The 14,708-nt window shown below is 35.0% G+C and overlaps 1 protein-coding gene and 1 long non-coding RNA gene across 2 annotated transcripts in view; one reads left to right on the forward strand and one right to left on the reverse strand.

Moving 5' to 3' along the window:
• Positions 1-2,891: 2,891 nt before the first annotated feature.
• Positions 2,892-14,708, reverse strand: part of BCKDHB (branched chain keto acid dehydrogenase E1 subunit beta) — a 277,214-nt gene continuing 265,397 nt past the window's right edge. Inside the window, exons 10-11 of the mRNA XM_002714546.6 lie at positions 4,481-4,629; positions 2,892-3,186 (exon numbers count right to left, since the gene is read on the reverse strand). Coding sequence (XP_002714592.2) covers positions 4,489-4,629 — 141 coding nt within the window. The 3' untranslated portion in view covers positions 2,892-3,186; positions 4,481-4,488. The remainder of the gene's footprint in view (positions 3,187-4,480; positions 4,630-14,708) is intronic.
• LOC149126579 (uncharacterized) overlaps positions 14,046-14,708 on the forward strand; it is a 53,190-nt gene continuing 52,527 nt past the window's right edge. Inside the window, exon 1 of the long non-coding RNA XR_016233906.1 lies at positions 14,046-14,480. This is a non-coding gene — a long non-coding RNA (uncharacterized LOC149126579). The remainder of the gene's footprint in view (positions 14,481-14,708) is intronic.

The raw sequence follows: 14,708 nt of genomic DNA on the forward strand, positions 1-14,708 counted from the left end.
TCAGACAGGTGGTTTGCAAATATTTTCCCCATTCTATTGCACATGTCTTCACTCTATGGATCATATCCTTTGCTGTGAAATAGTTTGAGTTTAATATAGTCTTATTTGTTTAGTTTTGTTTTTGTTGCCCATGCTTTGTTTGGGGAGTGTTGTCCAAGAAGTTGTCCCCTATGCCAATGTCTTGGATTGTTTCCCCTATGTTTTCTTCCAGCAACTTCAAAGTCTCAAGTCAAGCTTGGGTCTTTGATTCATCTTGAGTTGATTTTTGTATATGGTGAGAAGTATGGATCTAATTTTATTCTTCTACATATATACACCCAGTTTTGCCAGCAATATTTGTTGACGAGATTATTCTTATTCCACTGTATGTTCTGAGCAATTTTGTCAAAAATCACTTGTCCGAATATTTGTAGATTATTTTCTGGACTCTCTGTTCTGTTCCATTGATCTATGTAGCAGTTTTTATGACAGTATCATACTGTTTTAATTACTATAACTTTGTAGTATGCTTTGAAGTCTAGTATTGTGATGCCTCCAGCTTGTTTTGGGTTTTTTTTTTTTTTGGCTCAGGATTGCTTTGGCTATTCTTGGACTTTTGTGATTCCATATGAATTTTAGAATTGTGTTTTTCTAATTCTGTAAAGAATGTCATTGGTATTTTGATAGGGGCTGTATTGAATCTGTAGATGGCTTAAGGTAATACAGACATTTTAATGATATTAGTTCTTCCAATGCATGAGCCAGAAATATCTTTCCATTTTTTTGCGTGTCCTTAATGATTGCTTTCGTCAATGTTTGATAATTTTCATTGCAGAGATCTTGCACTTCTTTGGTTAAATTAATTGCTAAATATTTTATTTATTTTGTGGCTCTTAGGAATGGGATTTCTTTCTTGAGTTCTCTTTCTGTGAGTTCATCATTAGTATACAAAAAAGCTACTATTTTTTGTATCTTTATTTTGTACTATGCAATGTTACTGCATTGGTTTATCAATTCTCACAGCTGTTCAGTCCTCTTCAACACCAGAAGGGGCAGAATGAGAAACAGGAGGCCCTGGCAACGTCTCCACCAAGCAGGCTTCCTCCCGCCAGTGCATTCTGCTGCTATCAACATTGTTTCCCTTGTTATCTACATAGAAATATGAAGAATGTGAAAAATAATAGCAAAAAGCTAGAAATGCAGCTACAGCTTGGTAATTTTTAACAGACAGGGTCATTTATTCATCTTACAAAATAAGGAAGAGGGACAGCAGGAATGATGCTGTCCCCCACCCCCATGCCCTTCCCATTCTGGAAAAGTAAGTCTGTCCACTAAAACTGTGTAGGCAAGGGGAAGACAGAGTGAAGCCACTCCACACGTTAATAAACTACCATCGCAGTCATGAAGAACTGAATCAAACAAGAAGAATGAAATTCTGACATTTGCAAAAAATGGATGCAACTGGAGATCACTATGCTAAGTGAAATAAGCCAGATTCAAAAAGAAAAATATCACATTCTTTCTTATTTGTGGTGGGTAATATACAGGCAGAGGATAAACATTGTGTGGGTTTCAAATCACTTGCCATAAAAAAAATTGACCTAAATGAAAGATCTCCGCGAGTGAGATCCCAGTGGAAAGAACGGATCATCAAAGAAGGAGGTACCTTCTCTGAAGGGAGGAGAGAACTTCCACTCTGACTACGACCTTGTCTAAATATGATCAGAGTCGGTGAACTCAAAAGGCTTCCATAGCCTTGGAAACTCATGACAAGAGCCTAGGGTGATTACTGATGCCATAAACAAGAGTGTCAATTTGTTAAGTCAACAACAGGAGTCACTGTGCACTTACTCCTCATGTAGGATCTCTGTCCTTAATGTGCTGTACATTGTGATTTAATGCTATAACTAGTACTCAAACAGTATTTTTCACTTTGTGTTTCTATGTGGGTGCAAACTGTTGAAATCTTTACTTAATGTATGCTAAACTGATCTTCTGTATATAAAGAGAATTGAAAATTAATCTTGATGTGAATGGAAAGGGAGAGGGAGCAGGAAAGGGGAGGGTTGCGGGTGGGAGGGAAGTCATGGGGGGGGGGAGCCATTGTAATCCATAAGCTGTACTTTGGAAATTTATATTCATTAAATAAAAGTTAAAAAAATAAAAAAAATCACTTGCCATGTAGTTATAGATATTGCTTCACTGAATCATAGGATATAGGATTTAAATGACAATATGCTCTTATTTAACACACTCCAAAAAAAAATAAATGGAGAGAGAAGTAGAGTGAGAACTTGGGGTACTTAGTAATACTTTGTTTTTTTTTTTAAGATTTATTTATTTATTTGAGAGTCAGAGTTACAGAGAGAAGGAGAGGCAGAGAGAGAGAGAGAGAGAGAGGTCTTCCATTTGATGGTTCACTCCCCAACGGGCCACAACAGCTGGAGCTTTGCTGATCCAAAGCCAGGAGCCAGGAACTGCTTCCGGGTCTCCCACGCAGGTGCAAGGGCCCAAGGACTTGGGCCATCTCCTACTGCTTTCCCAGGCCATAGCAGAGAGCTGGATTGGAAGTGGAGCAACCGGGTCTCGAACCGGCAGCCATATGGGATGAACTTCAGGCCAGGGCGTTAACTCGCTGCGCCACAGCGCCGGCCCCTACTTTGTTTTTAATTTGGGGGTTGGTTATGAGTGTGACTGGATGACAAAAACTCATTGATCTTTACACTTATATCCATTTCTTGGTATGTATACTGTATTTTAACAAAATGTTTAATAAACAAATTATTTGTTAATAAGAAAAATCAGCATTTGTAAAGTAAATGTTTCACTTTAACACAAATCTAACAAATTAGCAATCTATTGTTCTGTAATAAAAATTGTTTTACTAGTGGACAAATGACACACACACAAACTGAGGACAACCTGATTTTTGTTTTATTGAATACCATCTCACATTCAGTAATTATAGGTGGCACTACACCGAATTTAAAAGACCATCATTTGAAACATTTTAAAATGTTAATCTGAAACACACTTAATGGAAATCATCGATTCATGTGTTATACAATAATTAATTTATAACTTCTTGGCCAATATCCACAATGATTCATTTCATAAAATCTCTTTTTTCAAGAATGGATAAATCTGAGGAAATATAAAAAATTTCAGAAAAATATTTCCATATCTAGTCACAATCTTCCAGTTTCCCTGTAAAAGAAATTGGTAACAATTACATGCATTCTGAACTGCATGGATAACTAGTTTCTTTAATATCCTCTTCAACTTCTGCATACAAAAGTTACTGTTTTTATTATATTTTCAGTAGAGGTTTCAATGTTTTTCTAATGGTTAAGAAAAAATACACCATACAAATGTAATACCAGTATCTAAATCTGACTTTAAAAATAGCAACGAGGCACATGGCTGCAATTATTACCTCGACTCTCCATTGCAGATGGTCCATGGAACAACAGCGTGGACAACGAAAGCCAAGAAGTCCACATAAGCTGGCCTGAGTATAATTTATTGTAGAAGCCAGCAGCTTTCACAGACATTGAGAAGAGATTAGAAATCAGCATCTACATCTGCATGGCTGAGAGCTTACCAGGGGTATGTGGACTAATGAGCCCTGGTTCATACCCATACCAGCGTCAGAATAGAACTACTAACACTGCAGGCGTATGGCAGCACAGAAGCCAGAGAGGAGAGGGGTACTATTTTCTCTTTCTGTACATTTGTAAAGCGTCTCTCTCTGGTTTCAGGTACTAGCTTTGGAATCCATACGCGGAATCCAAGAATTACAGCATTTCTTATCTTTAAAACACTTAGTATGCACCATTATATGGAGATCATTATTCTTTTGTCTTTGAAAAATCTTGCTTCTCCAATATAATTATTATTTTTGGAAAATATAGATGTTAAAATATAAAGTATCTATCAATTCATTTTTGATATGAGCCCTAATTAGTGATGTTTAAGGGACCATTTTTAAATAATATAAATTACTTTTATTCATGAGCACTTTAAATAGTTGAAAAAATATCCATAAATGAAGGCAAAAGGAGGAGCTGTGCTGTAAGGTATGTCTGCAATCTAAACCCTGGCAGAGAGCATCTTTATCTAATGACTAGCATACATATGTTTCTGTTTTCTAGAAATCACATAAAGCAGATTCGTGCTAGGTTTCTAGCAAGTGTAAACACACTAGTATAAATTTGAATTATTTTCTGAAGTACACAGTTTGTTATGAAAGTTGCAGATTACCAAAAGTCAAAGGTACTTCAAAAGTTCATGGAAAATGGAATTAAAGGTAAGTTTATTTTGGTATAAAAAAAAAAACCTTTGAAACCCATGCACAGTTGTGTCATTAAATAGGCATTTTCTGTGAGCTTTATGAAGAAGCCTCTGACAGCACACTGGTGATTGCTAGTCCTTGGTGTACAGCACATTAATGTCAATGACACACATTAGTTTGCACAAAATGCAGAGCATACTTACTTACCTATTTGGTCAATAGTTGATCATTTTTCGAAGGGCATCATAGCACTTCCATTTGTCTGGGATATAGAATGGCTCAAAAATGTGAGGAAATGGTGTGTCATACCCACATACTCTAGATATAGGAGCCTCTAGATTCAAGAAACATTCTTCCTGCAGAAAAGAATCAAGATGGTCAATTTCAATTCTACTTTCTCCTGGCTGAATTCTTTATTTAGTAGAGGGTTAAGCTTGTGATTGTAAAATAAACTAAAGTATGTTATTGTAAAAATTACAAGTAAAAAGAAAGGAAGAGGAGGGAGGGTAGAAGTATGGGTGGGAGAGAGGGTCAGGTGGGACGTATCATGATGCTCTTAAATCTATATATTTGAAATTTGTTCATCTCATACAATTAAAATTTTTTAAAGAATATTTCCTTGTTTTTCCCAAAGAAACCTTTTATTTAAGGAATATAAACTTCATGCATTCATAAGTACAATATTAGGAATATAGTGATTCTTCCCACCATACCTACCCTCCCACACACTCCCACTCCTCCACACCTCCCTCTCCCATTCCCAGACCCATTCTCCACTAAGATCCACTTTTGATTAACTGTATACACAGAAGACCAACTATACACTAAGTAAAGACTTCAACAATGTGCAAAATGCAAAACAAAACAAAACCCTTTTCCTCAATAGTCAAGACAAGGGCTGTTCAGAGTCATTGCATTTTGAAGTTAATTTCACTTCTTTTTTTTCTTAGAAACGTAATTAACTTTAAGAAGCACCCAAGAATGATACATCTTATGCAAGCACTTAGACATAATTATAATACAACTCTTTGAGGACAGAGGTCCTGCATGGGAAGTTAGTACACAGTGGCTCCTGTTGTTAATTTAACAATTAACACTTATCTATGATGTCAGTGATCACCCAAGGCTCTTGACATGAGCTGCCTAGGCTATGGAAGCCTTTTGAATTCACAAACTCCATCAGTATTTAGACAAGGCCATAAGCAAAGCGGAAGTTCTCTCCTCCCTTCAGAGAAAAGTACCTCCCTCTTTGATGACCACTTCTTTCTACTGGAGTCTCACCCACCCAAGTCCTTCAAGTAGGACACTTTTTGCCACATTATCTTGGCTTTCCATGCCTAAAATGTTGTCATGGGCTTTTCAGCCAGACCAGAATGCCTTAAGGGCAATTCTGAGGTCAGAGTGCTATTTAAAGTGATTGTCAAGGAATATTTCTTCTGTTCATAGAAAATGAAACATTTCAACTTGAAATAAATCACTCAGAATGCAGATCTAAGAACATTCAAAATATTTAAGCATATAACACTGTGAAAAATTAGGTAGCAAGTAGCATGCCAGCATAATCCTTACTTTACTTAAAAGGCTCTTGTGTGTGTATAAGCATTTTATGCACTTATGCACATCTATTATCTAAGGCAAATTGGGATCATAGCAAACATACTATTCCATGAATAGAAATATAAGGCATGAGAAAAACATACCAAAATGTCCACAATAAAAACTTTGATTTGAAATAAGTGATGATACATACATATGTTTTCCCTTGTTTCTTGCACTATTTTAATTTTTAAAAAGTGATCATTTATTATTTTCGAAATAAATATTTTGAATTCTTCTAAGCTCCAGCCAGACTGAACTTCTTTCAGTTACTTGATTATGTCTTCTCTCTCTCACAGCCAGATTCTCTACAGATGTTGTTTGTCCCCTAGACATTCACACTCCAAGCTCACTGCTCTTTGAATGATTGATGTGTGTGCCCCTCAGATACTCCATTGGGAGTCACTTCCACTGAGAAGCCTTCCTCGACAATGTCTTCCCAATCCTGCACCTCAGAAAAGGGAGGGGTTTCTGTTATGCTGTCCTACAGTACAGAACTCAGCACAATCCACTTGTCATCACCCAGTTATCTGTCTCCTTTGGGAGAATAGGAATTCCATGAGACTAGAGATCTGGCTCAGACTTGCAATACTGTGGAAATTATCTTCAAAGGAAGAAAAGATTCTTCAAGTGAAAATTGCAAATTCAAATGCAAAACATTTAAAGAGTTTTAAAAATCTGAAAAGAGAGATACAATATTAAACTATTCCATGGGAAATAATTTTACCATTCACAGGTACTACCTCAAATAAAACCCTTGTTCTTCATGCATATGTTTATATATTGCCTTGCTTCACAAAGGACTGGAGGGGCCCCACGTTTTCTTACAAGTTTTATAAAATGAATTTTTAAATTTTCAGTTGAGCAGAAATTTTTTCTATGAAGAAATCTTCAGGTGTCAGTACCTATTCCTTCCAGTGACGAGTGTATCAGGGCAGAAAGGACAGGCAAACAGGACAAATTCGCTCCAAGGAGAGCCAACTGGACATTGAAGGAGCTCCCCTTGGTGCCAACAACCACCGTGACGTAAAGGTATCAAAAACCAAGTAAGCTTTGATGTCTCCTAGCAACAAGAAGCCCCCCTGAGCATCTTTAAAACCTTTAATTTGTACAGTTTGAAGAGTCATTTAATTCCATGACTAACATGCTAAACAGAGAAAATAGATTGGGAAGATAGCTTCTCAGTTGCAACAAGAAGTTTTAAAGGGCTCTAAATTGTCAATTGAGATTAACTCGGTTTTATTACTTTAGCTGACACAGAATACATTTAAATCTCCCCTGAATACTGCACTCTTCATAAGCAAATTATTTTTAGATACTGAAAAATTCTGAAAATCAAGGGTAAAATAATTCACTAAATGCCTCCAATTTTACACCTGTTTTATTAAAGAACATTCTTTGAAACTAGCAACTTGGAAAGCTGATCAAATACAAAATGGAATTAAAATCACTTCTTCCGTCCTCTAGCATAATGACTAACATCATCAAACTAAATTTTTTGCAAATAGCAGTATTCCTAACTCCTCAAGAATGTGAGCATCACTCTTTCCAGGAACACGTCTATATATTTGCCTAGGCATAGAGAAACATCTGCTGCAAGGTCAAGGTCACTCTTGAACTGTAAACAGTGCTCAACATTGGAGGCTGGGAGTGGCAAAGAGTGGAGAAAAGACTCCACTTTGTAGTGTGTGTGCACTATTTGAGTTTTCATGAGACAGTAATAATTTTGTAATGAAATGACAAAAATAAAAAGTGAAGAATCATTTTCCTATATGAACAAAAGTTCTCACTTTATGTTACATAAATTTGTGTTTTTACATATAGGGATCCCTTATTTTTGAAACACTTAGTGTAAATTATGTGGAATTAAATGATCATAAAGTGCTATATAAACTATATTTTAAAAATCATGGAAAATAATTGGAGGATACAAACAGAAGACTATGAATGAGGTATTCATTTTAACAAATGAAACCACCTGAGATTCTCTTTGTTAACCGAAGTATGACTTCATTAAAGAACTTTGAGTTATTTTTTCCACAGACTTCAGTTAAAAGTTCTTTTAGGGCAACTGAAAAGAAAATGCTTGTCTCAATAAAGTAGTTGTACAGAATTACTTCCCACTGAGTTGGTTCACAAACAAGTGATTTATGGGTGAGTACGTGCGTTTCTGAACAACCATCAAAACAGGGCACTGTTGTTCAGCTCAGATTTTTCATAGAGAATCTGTGGATATATACACACACCCTTAGAAAAAGAAATACTTGAATCTCATTGCAGATCTACGAACTAGTATCCAAGATTAATCTTTGACAAAGTACCTCTCTCCCATTATAACCACATGACACTAGCAACAATGGCCTGGATTATCAAGACAACTCAGATTAATCATATTCATCTATCTATTGGCTGCCTAAGTATGCTCATATTTCATAATCTATGTTTGATGATTGTTGATTCAGAAGTATTAAACTACATACAATTAGGAATTACTAATGGCCTAGCCTAAGTGTTGCTAGTTGGATTACATGTGGTGTCTAGAACAGGGACTGGAGGTGAGAAGAATCAGTGTTGGTCATTTTCCCTGGAGAGCTATGTGTGTGGACTGGCTCAATCCATGTGGAACAATGACAGATGTGATTGTGCAGCTCCAAAGTGATTGTAGTGAAACATGTAGCCAGGGCAACAGAAGAGTACGCAGTAAGGCTCCAAGAGAAACTTTTCTCCAGCGATTCGAAATCCAACATTTCACTGAGGATCCTGCAAGAAGGACTGAAAGTGAAGACCCAAACCACCATGCAGGAACACCAATATTTTGTGGTACTATGAGCTTTCAAATAATCAGGTACTTAAAGTAAAATAGGAATTTCTTCCAAAAGGCCCATATGAATTCTAGAACATGGCATTTGAGTTCACCTCTGAATATGCCTTTTTTGCAAGCATGAGCCTTTTTTTTCTAAAATATGCTAGTAATAAGAATAGTACTAGTACTTAGAATGAACCAGGCAGGAAACTAAATAAATATATGAGAGTGATTTAGAGTTCATGGAAAATCAGATTAAAAGACAAGTTTATTTTGAAGCAAAATCATTTTTGAAATCCATGTATTGTAAGGGGGGGCTTCAAGAAGTTCACAGAAAATGCATATTACTAAAAATTTTTACATGGATTTAAAAAAAAAGTATACCAAAATAAACATACCATTTAATTCCATTTTCCACATACTTTGAAGCACTCTTTCTTTTATCTCCTAAATAATTTGAGCAAATCTATGAGGTGGGCATTATATTACATTTCATAGTTGAAGAGAATGAGATGTAGGAACTTGCTCCAGGTCAAACAGCCTCATTGACTGTCAAGTAAGACTCACACCTGATGGTGAAGTCCATGTGCTTGGCCACTCTTCTGCAAATTCTGAAACACTGCTTCCAGGAGTAGCAATAACAACAGGAAAAAATGAAATAGGAATAAAAGAGAATGGTAGCATGGATGGTAGGCCAGATTGATCAAGGTTTTATAAGAGATTTCAGAGGCAATAATGGGTTAAATCCAGTCTAAGACATTTCTTCCACCTATTGAAGGAAACAGAAGCTAAGACATAAAGAACCTTAAAGAACAAACTTAGGAATGAAGGTAACACACACAGGAACAAACAGATGGTACTGGGTATGGGGAACCTCTTGGGCCATACTAAGTGATTTAAATAGGCATAACTCAAATTATTTATGTATTAGCCATCTGGATTGTTGCAAATATTACTGCCAGAAAAGGAAGCAAACAATGTGAAATAACAATTCCAAATCATTAAAATCATAGACACAGGCAAAATAAATTATATTCATTTTCCATTTTCTGTACCAAAAAAAGAATCTTTTTGCTTTGCTTTGTTTTGTTTTTAGAATACCAAGTGTCTCATTGAAACTGAACAGGATTTAAGGTTTGTAGTAGGTAAGAGTGGATAAGGACAAGTGAACAGAATAGGATCCATTACAATTTGAAGATAATAACATTTTATTGAGAGGTCTTTGACAATTAAGCATACTATATTTATTCCTATGTTTTGATGAATATAACTGCCGTGACTTGAATCAAATGTTATGTGTTGAAAATTTAATCCCCAAATTCATATGTTCATAGCATTTGCAGTGAGGGCCTTTGGAAGGTAATTAGGATTAGATGAGATCACCAGGGGCCCACATGTGGCCTGAGTGGCTTCACAGGAAGAGGAAGACAGCTCTGTCTCACCAGGTGGTACCCTCGCCTGCTATGTTATGAAGAAACAAGAAAGCCCTTAATAGATGCCAGCACCATGTTCCTGGACTTCCCAACCTTGAAAATTGTGAGCTAAACAACTTTATATTTTTCATAAGCTACTTGATCTCAGGCATTTTGTTATAGAAACAGAAAACAGAAATACAAGTTAAGTAGTAGGTGTAGGTATATTTAAATGCATTATACATATATTTTAGGGCTTTCACATGATCCTTCAGGATCTTGAAATACTTAACACTAATGCCCCATAAAACTTTTAAGTACATCAAACACTAATTCTCCTGCCACAGTGTCACAAGAGTTACACCACTGAAATCACTGTTTCAGGCTTTCCACACTGGCTTCAGTCACCCTCAACAAATCTTTTTGTAGTTTTTATGGCAAGACTGCATAAAATAACTGATACAGCATGGAATTTGGAACCTTTGTTCTATGATTTAACCTCTTGGAGCCTTTGTTGACTCAACAGCAAAAAAAGCAGTGATAAAAATCATGCATCATTGTTTTTTCCTATTGTTTTGTAACTCTGTTGTTCTCTTCCCTGTTTGCTTCTCTTGATTGTAAGGTAACATATGAAAAGTACTGCAGATTCAAGCCGAACACACCATACTGTTCAATAATTGCTAGGCTACTGTTTTACTATTAAGATCTTCCAAGTTAAAGACACCACTTAAGATAAGCACAAGGTCTTTCCAATGAATGACCAACTTATCATTGGAGACATGATGCAAGTACACAGAACAATCAAACCTGAGAAATAGTATTCCTTATAGAACAATCCCAGAACCGTTTCACTGAACACTGACTAAGCCTTCAAAAGTGTAAGAAAACATGAAAAATATGTTAAGAGGGATCTTCAAAAAGTTCATGGAAAATGTGCATTATGAAAAAGCTATTTTGCACCAAAATTAACAGAATTTAATTTCATTTTCCCATGAATTGTTCAAATACCTCCCAAAGTGCTATAGGAGGAAGTTAGGATGGCGAACCCTGAAGGATCAGGCAACTCAGGCCACATTGTAAAGTAGGATCCAGTGCTGCCCCCTGGTGGGAAGCAGAACCTGGATACTATTGATAGTCCCAGAGACTGGAATGACCCCATCAATTAATGTGGTTAGATAGAAAAGTCAAGAGTTCAGGAAACGGTTTAAAAAAAAAAAAAAAAAAAAAAAAAAAAACTCCTCATCTCCAGAAACATATATTCCAAGCAGTGATATAGAAAATTGCATGTCAGTCAAATTCTGAACGGTTGTGCATAACAGCCTGATAGATAAAAGGATATAATCAAGGCACACACACTTTGAAAAACACGAGGGTACTTCAAAAAGTTTGTGGAAAAATGGAACTAAAACATGCGTTTATTTTGGATGTAAAAAAATCTGAAATCCTGTAGATTCAAGAATAAAGACCATACAATATCATTTGGTATGCTTTAAAGCAATCATTTGCTTTTTGTTTGTTTGTTTGTTTTTTTAATTCAATGCAATTCTAGGCTCATGTTTCTTTCTTAGAACAATTTTGGAATAATCTACACTCAGTTCTTTTAATGACAGAAAGTTGGATGCAGCCCATTGTGCAAGACTACATACCATCTTGAGTTGGAAAGCTGTGAGGAAAAGTTCAAAGTGAAATCAGAAAATTATAGGACTTTTATATATGTTCCTATTTTCTTACAACGTTATAGGCTGATAAAATTCTTTTTCTTTTCCTGTAAAACTATTAACTAACTCTTCTAAACATTTAATAGCAAGTCAGAAAAGCAAGACAAAGTAATGAGAAACACATCACAAGTCAAAATAGGCATCTGTCACATGGAGGATTATTTGATAAATATGGATTTTATTATGTTCTTCCTTGGAACAATGAAAAACACCACTCTACTATTTAATTGCAAAGTAAAAGACGTGAAAAATTGATTTTTAATTACTTTGCAAAAAAAAAACAAGATCCAGGCTATATCGTATAATTGCTGTTATGCCACCATAACATATTTAAACTTTGAGAATACATTTTACTTCAGGGAGGGAGGATTGAGGGGAAGTAAATTAAGCTATGAATGTAATGAGCACAGGACAAGACATGTAGATCATATAGATATTATTTCTTTTCTAGGAGAAAACATTTTAAAACATCTTTAAATTGATTTGTGATTATGTTTAATTAAAACCTGAATCCTAGCATCATTTAGTTCTTGCTAATTATTATATTCATCAAGCAGCAAAAAATTTATTTCTAAGTGCAATTAATTGTCCTGAGGTCATAATTCACAGAGCAAGAGTTAAACTCTAAAAATATGAGAAAAATTAAACTAGCATTTCAAAATTATGTATATTTGTTAGTGTTAAAGTCCATGAACTTCAAGACTTACATTATTCCTAAGTATGTAAGGTTAGACATCACCCACTTCCAAATATTATCACAGAATATTTGCATCGAATTTCTTTTAAATCTGCCGTGAAAACTCACCCACAGTCAAAACATAAGTTTAAGCAGATGAAAAAAATAATGATGCTAGTGTCTAGAATCACACTTTCTCAGCAAATGAGTCACAGAAACCTGCAAAGGCAAAATGCCAACAACTCCAAATTAATTTCATTGCTGAATTAAATAAATACAACTTTACTAATGTAAGATATTATTTTTCATTTAAGCTAATGCTTTAAACACTATGTATCATGCTTTTGAAACAGAGCTTAAAATATATATATTACTATGTACCAATTTTTCACTTAAATGGGTCTATGAAATTAATTCTTCAGAGAGCAGAGTCCCTAACCTACCCCCAAACTAACAGAATGTTGTCTTAAATGTTAAATGCATACTTATTTTATTTCTCTAATACCATGCATACAAGATGAATGGAATAAACACTTTGTGAAAGGTCTCTTCTATTTAAATAAAGCTGAACCAATATAACTAAATATGACAACACATGAATAATATAGTTTTATGCATATTATATAAAACTTAAAATCTTATGGTCAAGTCAAACTTGACCAGTTTCAGCAAACTTCTATGTAAAACCAAAATCTTGATAAATTAAAATCTGAGATCTCTATTACTTAACTTCACCAAAACTTCCTTCTTTGTTCACTGACCTAAAAGAAAATTACATTTCTTCCTCTTTAATGCAAATTATTGGCATTTTGGCACAATGGTTTTCCTAAGATTTCATTCTAAAGATTGCTTAATCCTAAATTACGATATTTACTTAAATTGCGATTTCATTTTCTGCAGTCTGAAAGATATGGTATCTCTGATCTATACAGGATTCCCTGGATACAATCTAGCTATTTAAAACAAAGTTGGAGAATGGTATTGTATTGACAAATACATAGAAATGCTTCATGGTTCAAGTTCAACAGTCATGTCAGAATATAAGCATAGTTAACATAAAACTGTTAATTTGGGTAGATTATCTGTAGAAACTGAAGTAGTACAAATATTGAAAACAAGCTGAAACAATTCATCAATTTTTTATTAATTTGTAGGTTATTACAACATATCTTTTCTCAAAACTATAGTTTTATGAATTTTGAAGTTTAAAAATCAGAAATAAGTCACAGCAGGAACAACTCATGTATGTGATTATATGTAATTTATAATCTTATCTAAAATAACACAACTCATGTATGTGATTATATGTAATTTATAATCTTATCTAAAATAACTTTTTACAAACTCCATAACATTTGTTATGGTCCAAGAGCTGTACTTAAATGTTTTAAAATATTGACTCATTTTAATTTTCGTAAAACCTAAATCAGCAACCCCAAAGGTGAAAATTAGCACCTCATCTAAACCACTTTAATTTTTTAGGTTGAACCTGTAAAGGTTTGGTTTTGCTTTGCAATTTGTCCCTGGACAGCCTTGAAGTGTGACCTGGGTCGTTTCAACCAGTTTTACCTACAGAATGCTATCAAGAAACAATGACTACAAGTTTATGTCTTTATTAAATCCCCCTGCAACACATTTTAGGCTTCTTTGCTGCAGCCGGCCTCTAAAGTTATTTTGAGGTTTTGGGAGTTCAACATCTAAAATTTAAATTCTTTTGAGATCTACCCCATGTAACTTCTGACATTTAAAATGTACTGGCTGCAAGGCTTTTGTTAAAACACTTTATATTCGGAGAAAAGGGGAAAAAAAGGCAATGTTCTCAAATTTCCACAGACGCTGAAGCTTCTCGAGTTTTATAGTTCAAATTCTTCCTATAGAAGAAAACATCTACAGCAAGGACGTTTGAATGTGGAATTCCCTTAGAATGTGGATGCATAATGATAAACATAAGGAAGGGACTTGCAGCACCCGGTGATCCCAGGAACAAATGGCTGTCTGACAGGTAGGATTTCTGGTTTGCTTGGCACCAGGAAATTTAAAATACTCCTGAAAAGGGACTTTTGAGGATCCTACAAGGCGTTCAATTTTTCTGTTTGTTTTTCCATGCAATTCTTCATGCAGCCGTCTACCACCACCAAATGGTGTTTAGGAGGCAGAAATCAACCCTGTCTCATTCGACTTGACAATCCTTTGTCTCCTGACAGGGAAAACATGTTCTTTTAGAACTGAG

The sequence above is a fragment of the Oryctolagus cuniculus genome, chromosome 5 (genome assembly GCF_051225735.1).
Source record: "Oryctolagus cuniculus isolate XC-2025 breed Fujian yellow rabbit chromosome 5, ASM5122573v1, whole genome shotgun sequence".
NCBI classification, from domain to species: Eukaryota; Metazoa; Chordata; class Mammalia; order Lagomorpha; family Leporidae; genus Oryctolagus; species Oryctolagus cuniculus.